General features: G+C 48.7%; 1 protein-coding gene across 1 annotated transcript in view; it reads left to right on the forward strand.

Moving 5' to 3' along the window:
* NUDCD3 (NudC domain containing 3) overlaps positions 1-24,111 on the forward strand; it is a 111,212-nt gene extending 87,101 nt beyond the window's left edge. Inside the window, exons 4-6 of the mRNA XM_032244344.1 lie at positions 2,381-2,524; positions 14,802-14,990; positions 21,576-24,111. Coding sequence (XP_032100235.1) covers positions 2,381-2,524; positions 14,802-14,990; positions 21,576-21,686 — 444 coding nt within the window. The 3' untranslated portion in view covers positions 21,687-24,111. The remainder of the gene's footprint in view (positions 1-2,380; positions 2,525-14,801; positions 14,991-21,575) is intronic.
* The last annotated feature ends 807 nt before the right edge of the window (positions 24,112-24,918 follow it).

The following is a 24,918-nucleotide window of genomic DNA, read 5'->3' on the forward strand; positions in this document are numbered from 1 at the left end:
TGATGATTTGGTTCATTCCCCTGGGTAGGCAGTGTGAGAAGCTTGCCCAAATTTGGAAATTATTGTGTTATATAGAGCTGGGTGGGAGAATTATATTTGTTAAGTGAGCTTGTTCTTGTGAAGGCAGGACCGAGGAGCCTTGGGCCTTCTGTGTCATGTTTCCATTGCATACAAGTTCATGTTTAGACATGATTTGGCCCAACATGTGTCTGGACCATTTCAAGAGTGAGTGGATCAGATGTTCCATTTGCCCACGTTCCTTATGCTGTTAGAAGGTAGGGAGTGAAGCTCAGTTGCCCCTTGTTCAATAGGACTAGACAAGTAAATACACTTTTCCATGGTATATTCCCCTATGAAAGGTCATGCAAGTGGAACTGCATTTTCATGGGAAGATGCTTCCTTGGAGTCTGCATCTGAACCTGGAGAGCTGCCCATAGCCAGCAGATTATCCTCACTGTGTCCCCGTAGTGGGCAGCCTTCTGCCACCTTTTCCTGTCACTGCATGACTCAGGAACTATCTTTCATTTAGAAACTACCTAATGGGCTGGGTATAGTGACTCACATGTGTCATCCCAGCACTTTGGGAGGCTGAGGCAGTAGGATTGCTTGGGGTCAGGAGTTCAAGACCAGCTTGGGCAACAGCGAGACCCTGTCTCTACAAAAAATAAAATTAGCCAGGCTTGGTGGCACATGCTTGTAGTCCCAGCTACTCGGGAGGCTGAGGTGGAGGCATTGCTTCAGCCTAGGAGTTTGATGCTGCAATGAGCTGTGATCACACCACTGCACTCCAACCTGGGCAATGAAGTGAGGCCCTGTCTCTTAAAGAAGAAAAACTGTCTGACAGCAGTGACTCCTGTACATCATTTCTCCCATTTCCATTTTTTTATGTATGATATTTAAACTACAGTTAGGTTACAGTATTGTGTTTCATTGGCAAATACTAAACTCCAGTTTGGAAAATCTATCAGCTTGCATTTTTTTTTCCCCCAGTCATTTTATAAGCATTTAATGAGCCACCTACCAGATGACATGGAGAGTAGCTTCCAAATTGTTTTTATTCCATACACCTATTAGAAAAAAGTTTTAAGTACTTGATCCCAGTGTCTTCTTAATGCTACTTCATACAGATACAAAATGTAAATGGAAGTTCAGTTTTCTTTCTTCTTCTAATTACTGACCAGTGAACCCCCTGGGGTATGCATATTCTGCTTTGGAGACTGGTGGCTCGAATACATGATATGAAGTGAAAGGAACCCTGCTGTCAGCACTGCCAGTCCAGTTCTGGAGACAGACAGAGTGGTGGAGCAGGGAGAGGTGTTCCTGGGACAGTGGGGAGGGCCATGGGGCCAGTCTCTGCCTAGGATAGGCTCAGAGGGAGAAGGGTGAGCTGAGGCTTTTAGAGGTTTTGTAAAGAACCAAGACAAAATGCAAAACCATGTGCATGTGTTGGTGGTGTAATGGTGAGCATAGCTGCTTTCCAAAACCAAAGGAATTGGTCTCATACTTTTGGATGAAGACCAGGCTATAGTTACCAGGAAGTGCAGTGGCTCATGGAAGGAAGAGGCAGTGCTTGTCTCTTGTACGGCAGTCCTAGGGTGAGCAGTTCAGGGTGTGCAGCTGCTTCAGCTCTCTTGGTTGCTGTGGCCCAGGGCTGGCTCCTGCATCTTCCAGGTAGCAGGATAGGCAAGGATACCTGCATCTTCCAGGTACCAGGATCAAGGGTAGGCAAGGGAGAAGTACCACTTGTCTGCTCTGCTCACTTTTTGCTGTGACAATTGGTCTCTAACTGGAGAAGGGAGAAGACTGGGTCACAGCAGCTTTCACCATAGCACTTTATGTTACCAGTTATGCTGAGAAAGATTTTCTGGTGGATTTACTTTTTTTTTTGAGACGGAGTTTCACTCATGTTACCCAGGCTGGAGTGCAATGGCGCGATCTCGGCTCACCGCAACCTCCGCCTCCTGGGTTCAGGCAATTCTGCTGCCTCAGCCTCCTGAGTAGCTGGGATTACAGGCACGCACCACCATGCCCAGCTAATTTTTTGTATTTTTAGTAGAGACGGGGTTTCACCGTGTTGACCAGGATGGTCTCGATCTCTTGACCTAGTGATCCACCCGCCTCGGCCTCCCAAAGTGCTGGGATTACAGGCTTGAGCCACGGCTTCCGGCCTTGGTGGATTTACTTAAATGAGCGGACATCTGCAGGTTGCCCTAAGTATAAATTAGGCTGGTATAGTTTTCTTCACTGAGGTGCCTGGTGAGCCTGATGACAGTGCTGTAGTGTGCAGTTAGGTACCTTGGAAACCGTTACCCCTCCCACTGTTGAGCACACCAGTGGTCACCCTGATAGGAGAGATGATTTTCTTTTGCTGTGTTCCTAGGTCTCAGTGGCTCTTAGCAGCAGCTCCATACGTGTGGCCATGCTGGAGGAAAATGGGGAGCGCGTCCTCATGGAAGGGAAGCTCACCCATAAGATCAACACTGAGAGTTCTCTCTGGAGTCTCGAGCCTGGGAAGTGTGTTTTGGTAAGTTTGGGCACCTTTGTGCAGGGCTCCCAGGTAGACTTCAAACCTGCAGTGATGCCCCTTTTGACCAACAAGCCCGTTTACACTTAAGCAGTGAGATTGTTAATTTCAGCTGCTGGGGCAGATGGGTTTTCCTGAGCCGGGGGCATGGTAAAAGAGATAAAGGTGAAAAGAAAAATATTAAGTCTGGACAAAAGTCTTCAGAATTTTATACAGATATATTCTTTATATGTGCAAAGGATGCAATAAAGATACCTGTTTTGGTTTCTGTAAGACATGCTTGGCAGGCTTCTGCCTGGGCCACCCTGGCTAGTGCTGACTGGCAGGGACAAACTGTCTCTGGGGCCCACAGTGACTCTGTCCTGGCTGCCCCCATGTTTGGAGGGATGTGCGGGCCAGGTGCTGAAAGCAGGGTGTTCTGTCAGTGCTGCAGGAACCTGGACCAATCTTAACTCCAGTCTTGATATCAAGCCTGGATGATAGAGCTCACTCTGGGCTACACGGAGGTGGGGCCAACCTGGGCACAGACAACATGCTCCTTGGTGTTGCCATGGACTCAACTGCTTTCTCTCCTAATGAGCATTTCATCCCAAACAGGGCCTCCCGTTTAGGCCCTACATGAGGCCCTATGTGTGGTGTGTAGGGTTTCTAGCAATAGGGCTAGGACTGGCCCATCCCAGTTCTGACTCGCCTGGGCACCCAGGGCCTACCTCTGCTGATGGCCAGCAGCAGATGGCAGTGGTTCTTGTTTTGAATCTCACCTGATTGTACTCCCCTGCCCATGGCATTCAGCAGCCAAAGACCAGAGAAGTGCTCTTCTCCTGCCTGCAAATACTGTGATGATCATGCCATCACACAGCAGTTCAGTTCCTCATCCCCTGACCCCTGACATATAAAGCCTGTGCATTAATTACACAGCCTGGAGCCTTTTCCCAAGCTATGGGCTCCTGTGAGTACTACCAATTCCTTTCCTTTATGTCATACTTTATGTTGCCAAACACCTGCCACTTAGTTCACAGATGCCCTTATGGCTTCTCCCTCACTTGAGCTTCACATGGTTGTGGAAATATGAGAGCATGAGTGATATACTGTAGTACTGAAGCTGGCTAGCTTACCCTCTGAAGTGCAGCCCTGGCTGCCTGGACTGCACTAATGGGCCCGTGATCCTGGGGCTGCTCTCTCCATGGACTGAGCGGTCAGTGACAGCCCTGCCTTAAAACACTGGCTTTGACTCTCCTGCCATCCTTCCTTTGGGTGAACTCAGTGCAGAGCATGGAGCAGGTCACGGTGCTCTTGTGTTGGTTTTCTCTGAGCAGGAAGCTCTTGGTGAGCCTTCCCCATGTGGTCCAGTTGCACTTTGTAGATGCTTCGTGCAGAAGCCAGTAGCCTTAGTCACTGGTCTCTGAGCCCATAGCTCACTGTATTTGAAATCTGTTGGGTTCTTAATTAGGGTACCAATGATTCCTTTCACTTTACACTATTTGCATAAATATGTGATTATTACTACATAGCTCAACTCTTAAGGGTTTTGTTGACAGAAGTGACTGTTAACTTCTTTGTGGATATATCAAAGCCATGTTACTTTTTTGTGTGTTTTGTATACTTGTATATATAATACAAGTGGAATAGGGATGAGGTTAGTGGCTAAAGCATTAACTTCTTTTAATAATGGCCACCTTTCATTGCACACAGTCTTTGTGCCAGGCTCTTTGTGAGTTTCCTTACAATGCTGTTTAATTCTCTGTAAACTCATTTTATAAATTGGGACATTGAGGCTCTGAGAAGGTAGGTAGCTTGCAAAGGGGGTAGAGCTACACCTCAAACCCATGCCTGCCTTATCCCAGAGGGCTCTTCCCAGTACTCTGAGAAACAGTGAGAAACGGGAGTCTGTGGAGAAGGCTCAGCCCTGTTGGGGCTGGGAAGCATTGCTCCCTTTCAACTGAAAGGCTCCATGGAGCAGAACATGAGTAGGAAGGAGTGTGGGTCCCCAGTGTGGGTTTCAGAGGCTTCTCTGTGTTAGGTAAATGTGAGGTGCAGCCACCAGGCAGGAGGTTGGGGGAGCTATGCCTTAAGAGGATAGCTCGATGTTCAACTTTCATGCCAGGGTCCCTTGGGCCGTAGCACAACCCCTGCAGGCCTGTCTCAACCTGTGTGTTCTGCTTGAGTCCAGGCTTCACTTGTGTCTTGGCTGCCTTTAGTTTTTGTAGTTAAATTTCATCAAACACCTGCCACTCAAAGAGCTTATGGAAATTCAGCAGAATCACTACAGACTGAGGGGTACCTGTCACTGCCCGAGAACACAGCTCCTAAATATTCTCTGCTAAAAATCCCTCTACAGTTGAAACACTGCATGAGTTATTTCTTGTGGTTCCTTAACGTGCCTTTATTATCAGTAGATGGCATTGCATTCCTAATGCACCTTCACCTGTGAGAAATCAAGTACCTGAATAAAGAGGAGTTATGAAGAGCATTGCAACTCTTCCTGTAGGCTCAGCCTGCCTCCACCTCTTTCTGGACCATGTAGCCTCTAGTGCAGTAAACACAGAGTGTATCATAGAAACTTTGCTGTTTACAGGAGCTAAGGGGTTTGTTGTCTTCTTGATTTAATTAATTATTTATGTGTGACCTTTTGGGGCCAAATTGTTTCCTCTGGTTACATATCTGAAATAATACTGTGAATCAATGAGCCGATTGCTTTGATTCACAAAGATCCTGTTTGCCTCCTGCTTGCTGCATTGTGTCTCTTGTGTGGAGCTTGGCACTTTGCTTTGAGCATGTGGATGCAGAAAGGGACTGCAGATGAATCAGGGAGCCTGGCTTTGGGTTGCAGCCCCCTGTCAAGCAGCTGCCTAGTTTTGGGTCATCTCTTTAGCCTTGCTGGATTTCATTTCTCACCCTTCAACAAGGTTGAGCACTGTAGCCTGGTTGATCTGCAATGTTTGTTGGTTTCTTATTAAGTACCCAACTATGTTCAGGCACTGGAGATGGCTAAAGAAAGTAAGTTGAGGGCTTTGCTCTAAAGGGTTGGAGATGTCCTGTGAATGTGGCCTTATTTGGGAAAAGGGTTTTGTAGATATGATTAAGTTAAATATCTCTCCAGATGGAATCATCCTGAATTATCCAGGTGAGCCCTAAATCCAGTGACACCTGTTTTTATAAGAAATAGAAGAGGAGAAGCTAGAGGCAGACACAGAGGAGAGAATGCCACGTGAAGATGAGGTAGAGACTGGAATGATGTAGCCATCGAGCCCAGAAACACCTGGAACCACCAGAAGCTGGAAATGACAGGAAGGATGCTCCTCTAGAGTCTCTGCGGGAACATGGCCCTACTGACACCTCGATATCAGTTCTGGCCCTCAGGGCTGGGAGATACTAAATTAGTATTGCCTTAAGTCGCCTGGTCTGTTGTTCCCTGTTAGGGCAGCCCCAGGACTCCAGTGCGGGTCTCCCATTCCAGCACTTCTGTGAGGCTGCATGAGATGAGAAGAATGCAAAGGGATGGCGTCCAAAGCTGTGCTGCTGCCACTGCCCCCAGTCTCCATGGTTACAGATTCTGACCTTCTGACCTCCCAGCAGGCCAGTGCAGACATGGCCTTCGCTTCCCAGCTGCCTTCCACATAACCTGCTCCTCACTGTGCTGTGGATCCCACATCAGCCAGCCAGGGCAGGCAGGGGTGGCTGCTAAAACCGTATGACAGTTCTTGCCTCCCTCCTCCCTCCCACACTTCAGAATGTTAAATGAGACTTCTTGACTCAGGCAAGCTCCTTTCTTGGTTACAAAGATGTAAAATCAGCCGTGGCAACGGCACCAGCTCTTTTTCCTGATAGCTTCTCAGTCCCCAAAGCTAGGCAGTTGGCATGCGCACCGTCCTCCTTTCTTCCTGCAATTGGGGGAGCTGACAGGCTGTCCTCCACGCTGCCGTGGGCGGCTGCTCTGCTTCGGGGGCTCTTGGACATGGCTATGCTTGAGATGGTCGTTGTAGCTGTATGTGAGGTGAATGCCATTCCACATAGACCTCTTCATGTATTAACGCAGTGCACACACAAGTCATTTAAAATCAGTGAAATTGCTCTGGAGTGTTCTTTGAGGAATTAGACCTTGAAGCTGAGGCTTTAAAACTCATCATAATACATTTGTTTATGGTATTTCAACCCTGTGAGTGTTTTTGTGCAAGCTGTATCCACAGCCTCCCCCCTAATCTAGATTATTTCTCAAAAGTGGAATTATAGTGTAATTGCAGCCTGTGAGCTGTTGCCGTGGTTCTCCCTGGTGGATGAGTTATTTCTGGAATGTTGCCAATGACATGGGCACCTGTATTCCCGCATCCCCACCAATACTGGGCTTTTCATCTTCACTTATCTTTGCTGGTTTACCCAGGTACTTCCAGTGTCACTCCTTAGAACAATTGTGAGGATGAAACGAAGATGGGTGGTTTATTGTCTACCTGTTGTCATTGGTGAGCCACCTTCCTGAGTCCCCGCAACCTTTCCTGCCTCATTGATGCCATCCCATGGATTGCTTAACATACTTCTTCATAAATTCAGAGTGGCAACTACAGATTAAATTACTTTAGCATTTTGGCAAGAGCCCAAAGCCTGGAAATTAGTATGTGAATGAAATGTGAGCCCTTAAGCCTTCAGTGCAAATGATGTCTCTAGGGAGAACCCTCAGTATTTTTCACAGGAAATCAGAATCCTTCATCAATTCCAGTAGAGAAGAGCTGAAGTTTGTGGATTCAACAGAAGGCGTTAGCCCAAGGAAACCTGTTCCAATGTGAGTGGAAGGAATGTACTGAGCATAGCCGGCTAAAGGTGCCTCTTTGTGGACAGGGTGCTGGCCTTCCTCCTTTCATGGGGTGGGAGGAGAGGAAGGGAATACAGCTCAGCATTGCTTTGTCGGCACCATCCCTCTAGAATACGTGGGCCTTCCAGACACACTCAGACCACAGTGGGTCCTATCTGCCCTATTATACAGTGTCTTAATTTTGTTTCTAATTTTCAAGCTTAAAAAAAATAGTTGACAGCATTGAAAACCAGGAGACTGCCCGTAACAATGCTGACTTGAGGCATGTCCTGAGAAGCCGGATGTGCTCCAGTGTGGCCCACATTTCCCCAGGAGCAGATGCTGAGCAGGTGCCCTGGACCTCCGCCACGCTGTCGTCTCACCCCGTTATCTGCCCTCGTTCTAAGGTGCCTTCCCGGAAGGAACGTCCCACAGCGTTCCCATAAGTCTCATTGGCCCAGTCTTGATCACACGGGCAGCTGTGAGGAGTAAAGTCGTCCTCGCTGGGCACATTGCTTCCCTGAATAGAAATGAGGTTCCGTTACTAAGGAAGGAAAGGGATATAAATGCTGGTGAGTCATCAGCGCAGATTCGGGGATGCTGAGGTAAGTTTATTCATGTTGAGGTGGAAGTTTCTGTGAGGACATTTTGGGAACACTGTTCAGCCTGCAGTCTGGGGTCCCTCAGAGAAATGGACTGATTATAGGTCTGGGACCTGGTATATAAGAGAGGAACCTGGAGCATCTCGTTGTGCTGGAATATGAGAACGTACCAGGGAAATGATGAGGCACCACCAAAGTCAAGCAACCGCCACCAACCTTGTCTGGCATTATTTGGCATCAGTGTAATTAAGGATGGTGTAATGAGTTATAAGCCATTGAGAGGCCAGAGAGGCCAGGAATCCAGGGGTCAGTACTGACAGCAATAGATAACTTCATTGCAGAAGAGAAGGTGCTTGCTTCAATAAGACGCCTAAGCCACCAGTCAGTGGGAGGGACTGGGGCAAGAACAATCAGCATTTCCCAGCTTTAAGGGAGAGATGGGACCAGGCAGACACTGTGTGGGGCAGGGTGGAGCAGGGGTGCAGGAACTCTGGAGAGGGGAATTTGCAAGTCAATAACTGCAGTGGAGAAGTCAGACCTCCCTCTGGCCAGGTAACCTGAGTGAACACCCCAACCACTGAGGGCTGTGGACGTCATGTGCCTGCAGGTGGAACATGTGTATATCCAGCTGAGTGTGCACACATGAGTTAACCAGGAGACATCAGGGAAGGAAAAAGGCTGTGGAAATGTCACAGAGTAAAGAGGACTGGACCTCTAAGTAGGGACTCTGGACTGGACCCTGTTCTATAAATCATCATGAGTTATTTCCTTATCCTTAGGAAATAACTCAGGACAAAGGGCTAAGATGGATGCAACCTATTCTTAAATGGTTCAGAGAAAATATTATGTTATTATATATTATACATACAGCACACATACCGAATGAGAGAGCTGTGTGCAGGCACACAGCTGCTAAACACTTGTATGGATCTTTGTACTTGTCTTATTCTAGTAACTTTAAGTTTAAAATTCTTTCCAAATAAAGTGTTTAAAAAAATGAGATGGCGGCTGGGCAAGGTGGCTGACGCCTGTAATGCCAGCACTTTTGGAGGCCGAGGCAGCTGGATCACGAGGTCAGGAGTTTGAGACCAGCCTGGCCAAGATGGTGAAACCCCATCTCTACTAGAAATACAAAAATTAGCTGGGCATGCTGGTACGTGCCTGTAGTCCCCGCTACTTGGGAGACTGAGGCAGGAGAATCGCTTGAACCTAGGAGGTGGAGGTTGCGGTGAGCCGAGATCATGCCACTGCACGCCAGCCTGGGCGATAGAGCAAGACTTCATCTTAAAAAAAAAAAAAAAAAAAAAAAAAAGTGAGATGGTCAATAAGCACATGAGAAGCTCAATGTCAGGAGTCATTAGGGGAATGCAAGGCAAAACCATGATGAGATGCCCCTTGACATCTCTTAGAAGAGCTGCTAGGAGGGCAGACAGCACTGAGTGCTAGATTAGACAAGGTGTTCTTCTGTGCTACTGGTAGGGATGCAGCGGAGTGGTCAGTCTGGACAGTAGCTGACACCACATGACCCAATACACTCATTCCTGGCTACTTAGCAAGGAGAACTGAAAGCGTGCAGATCTCTGTAGCAGCTCTCTACCTGATTGCGAAACACTGGAAATGCCCACACATCCACAAACAGGTGTGTGGTCTGCCTGTGCCAGGAGGCACGGTGTGGCTGAGCATCAGAGTCCCCACAGTCAGAGGAGGCAGTACCTATAGGGCTGCACAATTTGTGATTCCACACATGTGACATTCTGGACATGGACATACTGGATGGTAAAACGAGCATCATGGGCTTAGAGGACTGCTGAGAAGGGGAACGGGGTTTCTGGGATGTGGGTTGATTGTAGCAGCAGCTCATGGAGATGTGACCTCAAAAGAGTGAGTTTTACTATGTGTATACTACACCTCCACAAACCTGACTTTAAAAAAATATTCACAGAAAAAAAAATGTAAAACCATCAGACTACTTTATCACAGGTGTTATTTTTAGATAGGGGCCTTTGAACTCCATCTTAGGAACGTTGTACCCATGTCCTCTTAGGACTGGATCTTGCACTGGGTGTCAGAAGACAACCCTGTGAGACTTGTATCCTCTGTACCATTCAGTGGTTTTGAAGGTTAACTACCTGAAGTCATATCTGAGGCCTCCCAGAAGCATTACTCTAAATGTGGGCAGTGGCCGGGCGCGGTGGCTCACGCCTGTAATCCTAGCACTTTGGGAGGCCGAGGCGGGTGGATCACGAGGTCAAGAGATCGAGACCATCCTGGTCAACATGGTGAAACCCCGTCTCTACTAAAAACTACAAAAAATTGGCTGGGCATGGTGGCGCGTGCCTGTAATCCCAGCTACTCAGGAGGCTGGGGCAGGAGAATTGCCTGAACCCAGGAGGCGGAGGTTGCGGTGAGCCGAGATCGCGCCATTGCACTCCAGCCTGGGTAACAAGAGCGAAACTCCGTCTCAAAAAAAAAAAAAAAAAGAAACAATTACAAATCAAACCAGTTATAGAACATGAGAATGTTCCGAGCATAAAGAAGCTTGTCAGCTAGATGACTTAAGGGGCACGGGCCACTAAAAAAATAAAATTGAGTTTGGGAAGGAGAAAGGAATGGGGATCTGCAGGTTGGGGTTAGGAGCTCAGAGTGAGAGGTGGAATTCTGTAAAGGAACAGTATGGAGAGGGACTCGAGGCAAGCCAAGAGCAATGTTAGAATGCCCTTGTTTAGGATAATTATCATGTTAATAATATTGTTCATACTATTTGTACTAATATGCTCGTCCTTAGAAAATAGATAGAAGGTATTCTAAGGGTACTAAATAAGTACTATAAAAATTTGCAACTGAGACCTTGGTCTTCCAGAGCCTTTACAAGACGCTTTATAGACAACACCTCAGGTCCTGTTTGCTGCCCCAGTATGGAGGGCAGCCCACATGGTTACAGTGATGACAGATAGAAACTTGACTGGAGCAGGTCTGAAAGGCAGAGAAGGCAGGCCTTTGTTTTTGTGGTCAAGATAAAGGACTGGTGGTGCTAGCCACACTTCTGGGGATGGCTGTAATCAAAAAACAGAAGATAACAAGTATTGGTGAAGGTATGAAGAAACTGGAACCCTGGTACACTACTGTTGGGAATGTAAAGTGGTGTAGCTGCTGTGGAAAATAGTATAGTAGTTCCTCAAACAGTTAACTATAGAATTACCATATGACCCAGCACTTCTAGGTAAATATGCAAAAGAATTGAAACAGGGACTCAAAGAGATGTTTGTACATTAGTGTTCATAGCAGCATTATTCATAACAGCCAAACAGTGGGGGCACCTGAATATGTCCATCAGTGGATGAATAAACAAAATGTGTTTTATCTGTACAGTAGAATATTATTCAGCCTTAAAAAGGAATAGAGTTCTGATTCATGCTACAACATGGATCAACATTTAGGAGGACATTATGCCAAGTGAAATAAGCCAGGCAAAAACAAATAACCGTATGATTCCATTTGTGTGAAATGTCCAGAACAGGCAAGCCTGTAGAGGCAAAATCAGTAGTTGCCAGGGGCATGGTGGGGTTGAGGGAACAATTGGAGAAAGGATTAGATAAATGAGTGACTGCTAATGGACACAGGGCTTCTTTGGGAGGTAATGAAAGTGTTTTGGAACTAGATAGATGTGATGGTTGTATACCATTGTGGATACACTAAATGTCATTGAGTTCGCTTTTGAATGGTAAGTTTTGTGTTAAGTGGATTTTGCCTCAATTAAAAATTGTTTAATATAAAGTGGGCTCACATCTCCTCCTAAAATACCTCACTGATGCACATGCGTGACGTCTGTGAGTGCGGATGGCTCCCGTGGAGAGCTGCACTGCCCAGCACAGTAGCCGCGAGCCACATGCAGCAGCCGAGTAAGAACTTGGCACACCTGTCTCACGTGACTGAAGAAATGAATTATTTTAATTAACTTAAATTTAAAACCTACTTGATTTAGTTACTGGAAAACCTTGAATATTTTTGGAACAACTTGGGCATGTGAATATACTCTTTCAATTGTAAATATTATAAAATCTAAATATAGATCAAATATTTCTGATGAAAAAGTACAGTACTCTTCTCAATTTTTGTTGGGTTCAAGTGTACTTCTGTGTCCAAAGTACACATGTGGACACAGAAGATTTAGGGATATTCCCTTTTTCCTGCTGGGCAGGTGGCTCATTGTCTTCAGGTCTATCACCCACTGTGCCCAGGAGCCCTCCACTCTGGGTGTGTGTTTGGACCTGGCCGGTGAAACCCTGTGTTGGGTTTGTAGAGTGCAGAAAGTCCTGAGAGCACCAGCACCGTCCCCTGGATGGTGTGTAGGCTGACCCCCTGCCCACGTGGTGCCGGCAGTGGACTGTCACCCCCAGTGTAGCTCTGCTTTGCCTGTTCATGCTGGGCAATCTAGAAAGGGCCCTTACTTCCAAGGGTTTGTCCTTATTTTTAAATACAAAAAAATGGTATATATGGTAAATGGTAATGGTATATATTTTACAGGACTTGTGAACACTAATAAAATAAGTTACATAGATCACAGTAATAACTACTGGTGAAGATAAAAAATCCTTAAAGGGTCTCTTCTGGCCGGGCGCGGTGGCTCAAGCCTGTAATCCCAGCACTTTGGGAGGCCGAGGCGGGTGGATCACGAGGTCAAGAGATCGAGACCATCCTGGTCAACATGGTGAAACCCCGTCTCTACTAAAAATACAAAAAATTAGCTGGGCATGGTGGCGCGCGCCTGTAATCCCAGCGACTCAGGAGGCTGGGGCAGGAGAATTGCCTGAACCCGGGAGGCGGAGGTTGCGGTGAGCCGAGATCGCGCCATTGCACTCCAGCCTGGGTAACAAGAGCGAAACTCTGTCTCAAAAAAAAAAAAAAAAAAAAAAAAGGGTCTCTTCTTTCCAGAAATTTACAGTTCTATAAGTTCCTCTGAAGTCTTTCCTGGAATAGAGAAAACAATGTACCCTCTTCGAGGGTTTTTCATTGTGTCGGCTTGGTAAAGATGGGGTAGAGTTCTTAGTATTGGGGTCTCTGAGGGTGAGTCAGGTCCTATCACACAAACTGTAAAGTCAGCAACAAACCAGCTGAGCAGAGTATCTGGAAATGGAAGATTCATCCCAAATTTAAATTGGGCACTGGCAGAGTAGCGTCATTTACTCGGTAGAGCTGGCGTGTAGGGAGGGGAACCACCCACTCCCCCTGTTCACCACTCTCCCTATCTGCACTGGGAATGTCAGACAAGATTTTTGGGATGCTGGCATCAGATTATGATTGCAAGTTTTTGTCTTGCTTTTCCCAGTTTTAGAACATCTTCACTGTGCACCCCCCTGCACTTCATCAGTGTCCCCCCTCTTCATTAGTAGAGCACATTCTCGGGCTGGATCCCTGGGCTCTGCAAGGTCTGGTGCTGAGTACCATCTGTGGTGTGGGTAGGTCTTGCCAGCAGGGGCTTGGAGGTAGGGAGGTGGAAAGTGCAGCATTAGGACACTGCTCTCTCAAGCCTGTGTTTGCTGATGAGTCTCCAGTGCTCCCTTTCAGGATACATGATGTCCTGTGGACTCACTGTGGCCTCCTGGGTATCACAGTTACCCTGAGCGTGGTTTGGTAGGTTTTGCCCACCTGGTCAGTAAGTGTCCTGGTGGCTGTACCTCCGTGAATGAAAGCTGCTCTCACTTGCTGGCCCTTTGCTGCCTTTTCGCCCTTTCTGTGAGCACCTTAGTAGTTTAATCCCATCAGAGAGTAGGCAGTTCTAGGACAAAGTGGACAAACCCACTCTGTTGCTTCTTGGCCACTCTGGTAAGAATTTCAAGCCCAGCCACTGACCACAGCAGATGCAGCCAGTTTTCTTGCTTTCTGTGTCCCCATGACCACTGATAACGGGGCATGGTGTGGCCAGGGCCCTCCCCTGTGTCCTTGTGGCAGGCCAAGCTGCCAGGGTCACTTAGGTACATACAGGAATCCCTCATGTTTGCTCTCATACTGCAGTTCCAGTTGTCTTTGAGGTTTTGTGGTAATGACATGAGTCTCACAGACCCCCAGCACTGAGGGCTGCATCATGAGTGCTGGGTGCTGCTTCCTTTGACCGAGATGTGTCTGTGCCATCCTCACAGAGGTACCTGAGCAGGCTGGGACCACTTTTGGTTGGTTCTTGATGGTGGTTCCTCCTTCCTGAGCCATCAGAGCTTTAGGGAATGGGGCTGGAGGACCCACGCATGCAACAGGCTTGGCCCCAGGGAGGAAGAAGTAGGGATAGGGCATGGTGCCCTGTCATGGGGTGAGGAGTCCCTAGGAGATTCTGTCATCCATTAAGCTGAGCCCTAAGTCTCGCAGGTCCCTAGCAGAATGCTGGGGGTTGTTCTTGGAAGCAAGAGAGATCATTGGAGAGGTAGTTGGTTGGTAAGAGCTAGGCAGGGCCTTCCATGGCAAGCATGGGGGCAGGCTGGATGGCCCAGGACAGTTCCTGGCATGGAGGGTGATGGTGTCAGGGGTCTCAGAAAACAGCCTTTCTTGGTGAGAGTGGGCAAGGTAAGCACGTGGGACAGGCACTGTCCTGAGTATGCAGGACCTGGTGAAGAAGGACAAAGGAATCTTCCAGAATGTCATTTCCCTCAAGTATCTCCCTCCTAGCTCTTCCTGGGATGTGTTAGCATAGGCAGCAAATGCATTCCCAGGAGCGGTGGGTCCTGCCTTGGGTTCTGGCACCCCCTCTTCTCTGTCACCTCCCTTTGTGTAGTTGGTCCTGAGGTCATCCTGGATGCCCATCCCTCAATGGGCTCTGCTTTGTCCTCAGTCCTGGACACCCATCCTTCAGCGGACTCTGCTGTGTCTTCTGACCCTGACTCGTCTCTGTCCTGCTTGTCCCCAGGTAAACCTGAGCAAGGTGGGCGAGTATTGGTGGAATGCTATCCTGGAGGGAGAGGAGCCCATCGACATTGACAAGATCAACAAGGAGCGCTCCATGGCCACTGTGGATGAGGAGGAACAGGCGGTGCTGGACAGGCTTACCTTTGACTACCACCAGAAGCTGCAGGGCAAGCCACAGAGCCATGAGCTGGTATGAGCACAGCAGTCCTGGAGAGCCCACCCTTTAGGCCCTCATCCTAGTGACAAGGCTGATAGTGACAGAGGGGTTGGTGATGATGGTGGGGATGAAGGATGTGTGGACGGGCTGCCTGCCATGTCCTAGCCTAGCAAGGAATCTGTCTCACCTTCTCTTGTCCCTGATCACAGGTACACTCTGGTCTTTCAGCTGTATTCTCACACCCGGGCCGAGAGCCCAGATAAGAGGACCTCTAAGGGTGTCATGAGATGTGCCCTACCTGTACCAGAGCCTGGTAACATCGGATGTGTTCATGGCTCTTGTTTATGCCTCACCTGCACATGTCTTCCAATGAAGAGTCCCTTGGTGGGACCTTTGGTAGAGGAGGAGAGGGAGCCAGGCTGTGGAGCCAGTTTCTGGATGTCAGAGGCCAGTGGGTTCAGGAGGAGAAAGAAAAAGGTTCCTGTTTGGGCAGCGTAGTGCCCAGTGTAGAGTTTGCACATGGCCAAAGAGAATGATTCATTAGATGTATACATTCTTTCTTCCTATTTTAATAATCCCAAGAGTAGCTATTTAGGGAAAAGAGGGTTGCTTTCCTTAGATTATTTCTAACTTTCTATGTCCCATATACCCGGCATGGCAGGGTACATGGACCCAGTGCACCCTTGAGTCAGTGGAGAAGGGTCAGCTGCTGGGCACGGTCTCCTTATTTTTGTTCTGTAAACACAGACCACCTCTTCCCCCTGAAGACCACTGATTCATATTTTCTTCTCATTTGTCTCTTGGAGGAGCCTTACCTTGTGGTGTACTGGATTATCTTAGTCTTGCCTTCCGGTACAACATGTATTAATACATCGTAGGTGGTTCTGCAAGCCCTGCTGCTGTGTGTCGTCCATTCTTGCTTGTCTTCATAGGCAAGCCTATCCTGCTGTTGTGAGGTCAAAGAGCCCGTGGAGAGGAGTATTGGCGTGTTCTCCTCACCTGGCCCTGCCACATCAGGGGCATGCCTGAGCACTTAGTACACATAGATAAGGTGGGGTTGACTGGCTGCACAGTACTCCTGAAAAGACAGTTTTTTGTTTTCACAACAGAGAGATTGAATTTCTGAGGTTGTGACTCAGTAGCTTAAGCAGCAGGGATGGGGTTTGACCTCTGATCTGATTTCAGACCTTTCTTTCCTTGCAGCCCTGCTCGCCCTGGCCCTTGTCTCTATGCAAGAGACCATTCCTCTAGGTTTGGCCCCCTTTTCCACCTGGGGCATGGCAAACTTAAAGGATATCTCTGCTTCACCCATGTCCCTGCAGTTTGAAGTGGCCTCATGTAGTACTACAGCATGTGCTCAGCTGAGCTCAGCTCAGTTGCTTAGACAGTCAGACCTGCCTGGTTAGGGTTCATTCCAGTTATACTGTATTTGCCTGTGGCCACCAGATGAAAGGCCAGCCTTTGAACCTTTGCCTTACGGATGGGCTTCTCATGTTAGTGTTTGGGGATAGGTATATGAGGGGCCTGCTCACTCGGTGCCCATGTTCAGCATTGGGTCCGCAGAAAGGCTGAAATGTATTCATGAGTTGATCTTTGGGAGAAATAGTCTGTTTTAACTATAAAGCATGAACCCAGATGCTCTTTGTCCCAGGCAGGTAAGAAGGCAGTCTTACTACATGCCCTTTAGAAGTGTCTTTTTGTGCCACAAGATGGAGGGACTAAGGTCAGGTGGTTCCTAGCATCTTCCCCAGACGCTGACACTGAGTCTTTGTTACAAAGAGATGATAAAAATTATTTATTGTAGTTTGAATGGTATCTGCATTTGCCAAAGCCTTCATGAAGTTTTTTATAGCCTTTCTTTTATTTTATTTATTTTTTATTTTTTGAGATAGAGTCTCGCTCTGTTGCCCAGGCTGGAATGCAGTGGTACAATCTCGGCTCACTGCAACCTCTGCCTCCTGGGCTCAAGCGTTTCTCCTGCCTCAGCCTCCCAAGTAGCTAGGATTACAAGCATGTGATGCCACACCTGGCTAATTTTTTTTTTTTTTTTTTTTTTTTTTTAAGTAGAGACAGGGTTTCACTGTGTTAGCCAGAATGGTCTCGATCTCCTCACCTTGTGATCTGCCCACCTTGGCCTCCCAAAGTGCTGGGATTACAGGTGTGAGCCACAGAACCCAGACAATTCTTTATTTTTTTTTTTTGAGACAGTCTCGCTTTGTCACCCAGGCTGGAATGTAGCGATGTGATCTTGGCTCACTGAAAGCTCTGCCTCCTGGGTTCAAGCAATTCTCCTGCCCACCCCCGCCCCCAGCAGCTGGGACTACAGTCACATGACACCATGCCCTGCTAATTTTTGTATTTTTAGTAGAGATGGAATTTCACCATGTTGGCCAGGCTGGTCTCAAACTCCTGACCTCAGGTGATCCACCTGCTTCAGCCTCCCAAAGTGCTGGGATTATAGGCATGAGCAATCATGCTCTGCCAGTTTTCTGTAGACTTTAGTGGTTGAGACATGAGGGAAGCTAGGATGCTCTGGCTGTTTTTCTCTCTTAAGCCCTCATTTTTCCTGTGATTATATCTCTTACAGAACCTACATTCAAAAACAAAATAGTAGTAATACCTGCTCATCATTGGAGTTGCCAGTAGTGCCAAGGACATGCATGGAGGTGTCAGGGGCTCCACCAGCCTTCCCATCTTCTTCTCTATATCCTTGCCCCCTCCCCTGCCCTCCTTTCTTTCTGTTTCCCCTTTTCTTTCCCTTGTATCTTTCCCTTTCCTTGACGTTCCTCTCAGTCTCTTTCCCCCATCCTGTATGTTCTGTGCCAACACCTTGTAACATTGTGCAGTCTCACCCCCCTATGGGGCATGTCAGTGAAGAAGACAGACACAGATCTGCCTTTGTGGTGCTAGGATTCCAGCCATTTTAATCTTACCTTCTCCAAAGAGTATTTCAGTCTTGCTTCGCAGTCTCATTGATAATCCTCCCCAGGAAGCAGCTGCTCTTGTCTCTCCATTTCTGGAGGCCCAAGACCTCCTCATTCTGGTGGCTTGTTGCCCAGCCCACTACCCAGGAGCAGGAAAGGGGTGGTCTGTTCATTCCAGGCACGCCGAGGCAGCTTCCAGGCAGTTCTCGACATCAAACTCCTGCCTGGATTCTCACTGTCAGCCTCAAGGGGTGAAAGATGACAGCATTGCACATTGTATGTATGCACCATGCATAGGCATGCTTGCACACATGTAGCATCGCAGGGTGCAATTGGCATCCCCTTCGTGCCCTGCTGCCCTGCTCTGAGGGCAATTCAGTGGGGTTATCCTGTTGGTATCCTCTTGGCAAGCTGTTTTTCTGGCCCCTAGGGCGCAGCACAGCTCAGGTATGGAGCAGAAGGTCTCCATGTCTGACAAACAGCTTCTTGTGACCTAGCCCTGGGGAGCCCATAGACTGGGCAACAGTGACCCAGTTAGGAAGTATTCAAAGAACCTTGAAGATGCTGTGGTCCAGTGGAAAGATCTCTGTGTTGAATCTAAATCTATTCTACTGTAGACTTGCCATGGGCCAGGCAGCATGCTGACCCTTGAGAGAATATGTGTCCCTCCCCAAAGTGCCCTGTGAGATCCTCAGCAACATGCAGGAGCCCAGGGCTGGTGGCACAGTGGTAGGACCCAGGGTGACTCCCTCCCTGGGATTGACCTGCTCCTCAGCCAGGGAGCCTCCAGCTCTCAGGCCACAGCTGTAGACAGTAATGAGCTGACCTCTTGGGTCTATGGTCGTTCAAAATGTGTGCCCAAGCACCTGTGTGGTGCTGATGCTAAAGTCTCAACTTCTTCCTGGGCATGACAGGATCTGGGGAAGGGTCTTCAGCATATAGAGGCTTGCAGCACACAGAGATTTCATGTAAAATGTCTTTAGTGACTGAAGCCTTTTTTAAAAAAATCAAATGAGGAAACAGACCTAGAAGGTAGGTCCATTCCCTTATGTGGCCTCATGTAGCAGTTTAGCCACATTTTATTCAGGTGTCGTGAGGGATACCTCACAGGCAGAGGGACTGTCGTGAGAATTATGGTGCCGGAGCTGCTTCAGTGGGATCACCAGGCTTCGCTAAGGAGAGAGAATGGAAACAGGGCCAGGTTCTCCTGTCAGCCTCCATCTGCCGTTCACGTCGGCATAGTCACAGTTACCAGCGTGCTCTGGCATTGATGCCCATTTATGGTGTGAACTCGGAGTTTTCTAAATTTGCCAAGATTTCAAATTGTGCTTCTAATGCCACAGATGCTGTGTATTTTGAAGCAATTTTATTTTGAAATGACAATACTTTCCTCTTACTGTTCTAAATTCTTTGGTGTCACTATACGATAACCTCTTTCCAAAGTCAACAAATTTAATACCCTTCATCTTTTCCCTAATTTAATTTCTTTTGAGCAGGATTCCCCCATCTAGAAAGGGAATGTAGAATGTGCAGGTGCCATTGCTCTGTCTGTTCTCAGATGTGTCTGTGTCTAGGATCTCTTCAGCCTGGTAGGATTCACCCTAACAGTTAGTAATTGTGACATCTCATAGGCAGATAGCATTAGCATGGTCTCTGGTCATAAGAGTGAATTTGGTGATACACAGGAATGCCTGCAGTCCACTTTTGTCTCAGGAAAGGTCTGAGTGCTGATCTTGATACCCTGTACTCCCTCTATTTTAAGATCAAGTCTACTAATCTGCCCTTTGCACTCTGGGCATCCTACATCGGGCCCCCATTCAGCCACCCAGTTCCCAGGGTACGAGTGTGGTGGCTGCAGGGTTCTGCAGCTGTCATTTGCCCTACAGCTGGCCAGGATTCTGTTGAAAGGTTCAGAGGCTTTGTGCAGCTGCCTGCTGAAGTCATCTGTTCTTGTGTTTGGTTGAGGCTGTCCAGCCTCACACCTCCAGTGGGCAGAAGAGGGGGCTTCATGTAGTCTTCTCTGTACCCCTAGCCACTCCATGTGTGCTGCAGGACCTTGTTCTCAAAATGGTCTTTCTAAAGTCTCTGATGTGAATTGCCCACAAGAAATTGATAGTAATGTCAATTAATCTATAGTATATAGTACACGTCTTTGATATGCTTGTTGCTGCATCACTTTGGTTTTAAAAAAAGAAAAAGAAGCCAGGTATAGTGGACTGCACCCATAGTCTTAAGTACACAAGAGGCTGAGGTGGGAGAATCGCTTAAGCCAAGGAGTTTGAGGCTGCACTAAGCTGTGACCACACCACTGCACTCTAGCCTGGGAAACGGTGAGACCCCCATCTCTAAACATTAAAACAGGAAAGAGAAAACTCTTTTTTGGGACTTTTTTTTTTTTGGGGGGGGGGTTCGCTCTTGTTACCCAGGCTGGAGTGCAATGGCGCGATCTCGGCTCACCGCAACCTCCGCCTCCTGGGTTCAGGCAATTCTCCTGCCTCAGCCTCCTGAGTAGCTGGGATTACAGGTACGCGCCACTATGCCCAGCTAATTTTTTGTATTTTTAGTCGAGACGGGGTTTCACCGTGTTGACCAGGATGGTCTCGATCTCTTGACCTCGTGATCCACCTGCCTCGGCCTCCCAAAGTGCTGGGATTACAGGCTTGAGCCACCGCGCCCGGCCAAGAGAAAACTCTTGTCAGGAAGATTGTGTTTTATTTAAGGAGAAGCCCTGGTGTTGAGAGTCTCACAGCCTCATCTTCTGGGCCTAGGCTACAGGGTTTTCTGCAACAGGGACCATGCATCATATTGGTAGAGTAACTACTAGCCCTGCATAGTCTCTTTTGTCTCTGGTCAGAAGGTCAGAAGGAAGGAGAGATCATCCCCAGTCCTCAGTGTACTCATGGTGGCCACATGAGGAGGGCAGATAGGGAGTCCCTGTGAGGAGAGAGGGCCTGCTAGCTCAGGTACAGATGCTTCCCTCAGGATCCAATCTTCCTGATGTCCCCTGCCATGGCCACACACTCAGGCTTGCTTCTGACCCTTGGAGGCTAGATAGTTCCAGAATAGCCACATGTTGGCAACAGCTTAGTTAACCAACTCTGACTGCATCTGCAAGGATGCAGTGGGGAATTCCTGACTGGCGGGCCTACCACTGGACATTCTGAAGTCTCTTCCTCCATGCCACATGGTCAACCCTGGATTGTCTGATGATCTAATTCTTGTTGCTGATAACTGGGGTGCTAGGGTATCCTCTCTGCACACCTTCATCAGATGGGGGCTTGAGCATTTTACACACCTTCTCTATGACCGCAGTGGGGCTGGGACACTCCTCTTTATGCCATAGTCTGTGCCTAGTGGGACCATAGACGTTGTAGGCTGTTTGGAATTTGTACAGAGATCTTGATGGAAAAGGGACAAGACGAACCATGAAGAGCAGCCAGAGCTTTGCTGGGGACAGAAGATGGTGGGTTAGAAACTCAGTCTGTGGAGCACAACCTTGCAGAGAAATTGGTAGTCACACGGTGCCTCCCTTAGTTGAAGGCCGTTCCAGGGCAGTACGGTTCTCTGTTTTGCCAGGCGAGTGCCTGAGCCCTGAGGAAGCAGGAAGGCTCTTTGCCTGCAGTCAGAGTCTGCTCTGGGAGAAAGTGCACAGTGCCTTGTGATCCCCTTTAATCTCTTTATTTTCTGTTTGTAGAAAGTCCATGAGATGCTGAAGAAGGGGTGGGATGCTGAAGGTTCTCCCTTCCGAGGCCAGCGATTCGACCCTGCCATGTTCAACATCTCCCCAGGGGCTGTGCAGTTTTAATGACCAGAAGGAAAGGAAACCCTCATCGGTGGGGAGGCAGAGGCCTTGTCCTCGGCCGCCCTCCTCGGCTCCCCCTGTGTTCTAGGGACTTGTTCGTCTTGTTTACCCCTAGCCATCCTTTCTTTCAATGGTGAACCAGGCCTTCCACCCTGACCTTGCATCTCCAGACTGTTCCAGAGAAGGTGCAGTGCCCGCTGCTATGTGGTGGCTGCTGTGGCTGACACTGAGTGAAGGTGTTTGAAATGCAAGAGAGGATATCCCAACAAATTGGGATCATGTGCTTTTGTCTCCACAGCAACAGCCACTGCAGGCAGCATGTCTTTCCCCCTGCTCTCTGCTTGCTGTTGTTTTGACGCTGTTCTGCTTGCATGTGTTCTGGTTGGAGTGTGAAGTTGTTGCTGGGCTCTCAGGCGAAGCTGAAGTCACTGAAGTGTGTGAAGCTCAGTGCTTGCATGAGGGCAAGCAAGTAATGACTGTGCAATTGTGCCTGGGGCTGCTTTGGGAAGCTCCTTGCCCCTTGACCTGTTTTGGGAGGACTGATGTGGTCTTCTTGCTCATCCCCTTATAAATGTGCCCTGCCTGCCTCAGCGTCATGATCAGATCAGTGGAAGCTGGAGCCCTGTTTGCATGTTCTAGATGTTGGGAGAAAGCCTAGGTTCTGGGCTCAGGTCCACATGCAATGGGGATTCTGTCTGTTCTCTGACTGTGGCGACCTTGCTTTGGTTCTTGTTGAAGTGAACCAAGCCTGGCCACCACAGCATGGCATGCCCTGCTTGGCTCCCTATAAGACATCCTCTTTGGGTTCACTGTGTCAAAGTGTGGGCAGGAGTGGAGAGCTGGCGCCCTCAGGAGGAGACTACAGCATGTCCATCAGCTCATCAGCAGAGCACGCCAGCCACAAGTCCTGAGAAGCCTTGACCTTGAGGGGCTTCTGGGAGAGGAGGAATTTCTGCATGGGGCGTGAAGGCACACTGTCCCACCACAACTGAACCAGAAGACAGTGAAGACTCCCATCCTCTGTGTCAGGTGCCAGACTGAGTTCCCTGGAGCTTATGGCTCCATCTTACCTGTTCTCCAGGGACTGGCCACCACCTCAGGACGCCCAAGCCCAGGCCCTGAGCCATGGCTGCTGACTGGCTCCAGCCAAGATGCAAAGACAAGATCATGGGACAGGGTCCCAGGCCTATGCCCTAAGTGATCACAGGGGCTCTGGGTGCCTGTCACCGGGAGTATGGTTCAGCTACCACTGGCACTGTCCATTTGCCTGTCCATCAAGCCCAGGGCATGGATAAGCCACACAGCAGGGCAGTGCTCTCTGGCACCATGCACAGCCAGCAAGAATCAAGGCCTGCAGATGCTAAGAGAGCCCACCATCAGGGGAAGGACCCTGCCCCTGCATGCTCTCTCTGTGTATACTTGGGTTGCGGGGGCTATCTAGGAGAGTCAGTTGGTGGTTGGTTTCTGGTTTACAGTGGTGACTGACAGCCCTTGTAAGAAAGCATTCCTGGGAAGTCGGCTGTAGGTCCAGACTGTTGCTGTGATCATCACGGGAGAGCAGAAGACCCCATATACCCACTTTGGAATGTGAGAACCTTGTCTGATATTTGCCACTGAGCTGGTGAAGCCCTGCTTAAGAGGCCTCAACCCTGGGGAGCAGAACTCTTGTCATCTATGAGAGGTCCTGAAACAGGCTTTGTCATTTTTTTTTCCTGGAGTTCCCATTGAGGTCCTAGGATTTGCACACCACTGTTTCACAAGAGCTTTCCTGCCTAATGAAAAGAGGTCTCGTGGTGTGTGTCTCCTCTCTTCTCTGTAGTTCCTGTGTTGGCCCGCATTGCAGCCCCCACCCTGTGGGCAGTCTTCCAGAAGTGATAAAGTGGTGTGAGATGCCCTACACCTTGTTATTTGGGAGACTTTGAGGGTCATTCACTTCTATGGTGACTAGTGTTTGTTTTGCCTGATTTTATATTCTGTGTTGCATTTCTCCCCACTCCCTGCCCTGCTTTAATAAATGGTAAATGAGTGTCTAGGAAGAACAGCTGAGGGGCAGTATTGGGTATTGGCCCCATGGCAGGAGCAGCCACCCGCATCTGGTCCCGGTGCACACTGTGGTGCTTGGTGTGGTTGTGGAGCCTGTCCCTGCACGCCTTGTCCCCGTGAGCCATGCTGTCTGGTGGGTGATTCTCTGCCCTGAGCCACCACCCTGGACTGGCCCAGCCTCCAGAGCTGGCACACCCTGCCTGTTTTCTCTTTTTAGACACAACAGCCGCAGTTTGGCCAGCCACTAAGTCCTACCAGCTGAGGTCCAAGGAAAGCGGGGTGAATCATTCCCCTTGTCCAGGGCCCCAGGAGAGGAGGTGTCCAGCCTGCAAAGCTGTTCCAGTTCCTCAGTGTTGGTTTGCAATAAATTGGTATTTAAGCAGTTCTGGGTCTGTGTGTGACATTTGCTGCTGAGACAGTTCTGTCTGTGCATGATCATTATTGTTATATTCTAACCTCGAGGTCCCAGGCCAATGTACACAGCAAACACCAGCATGGGGACCTCTTCGGGGTTGTCTTCTATGTGGTTTGAATGCACTGGGCAAGATCTTACACAGCTTTAGAAATCCTGTAAGATTTTCATCTGGGGGGTAAAAAAGAATGTAGCTAGAGATCTTACATCCTTTCAAATGGGTTCTGGAATTCTGTAGTTACCGGAAAGGTTAGGGTGAGTGCAGAGTTGGGAATGATTCCACTGGAGGGCCACCTTTGCCCACCAGGCTCCGAGGTTCTCCATGGTCTCCAGGTGCATACCTGCTGTTACCTGTGCTGAGCCCTCGCAATGGGTTTCCTCCAGGACGTAACCCGTTGTCTAACACAGAACCCTCCCAGGTGGCCGGCCACCTGCTTCTTCCTTGGTCAGATCGCCGACTCTCCCTCTCTGTGCCCCGCTCCATTCCATGGGTATCCATCTCCAGCCTCCTCCGACCCTGCTCACCCCAAGGACAGGACCTAGGGGTGTGAGAAGTACTTATTGACTGAATGAAGACTGTTTCAAAGACAATCCTTGGAATTGCTTAGCATACTCCCAGGGCCAGAAATAACCCGCCAGAAAGGAGAGGCGTATTTGCCCCTGAAGAGTGCAGGAGGGAGAACAGTTGAGAAGTGTTTTGTGTGGAAATGTGTCCAAGAGGCATCAGCTGCTGCACAGAGAACTCACTGCCCAGAACACCGCGCTTGGGGAACAGACCTC

Source organism: Sapajus apella, unplaced genomic scaffold (genome assembly GCF_009761245.1).
Source record: "Sapajus apella isolate SASKATOON/1434 unplaced genomic scaffold, GSC_monkey_1.0 scaffold54, whole genome shotgun sequence".
NCBI classification, from domain to species: domain Eukaryota; kingdom Metazoa; phylum Chordata; class Mammalia; order Primates; family Cebidae; genus Sapajus; species Sapajus apella.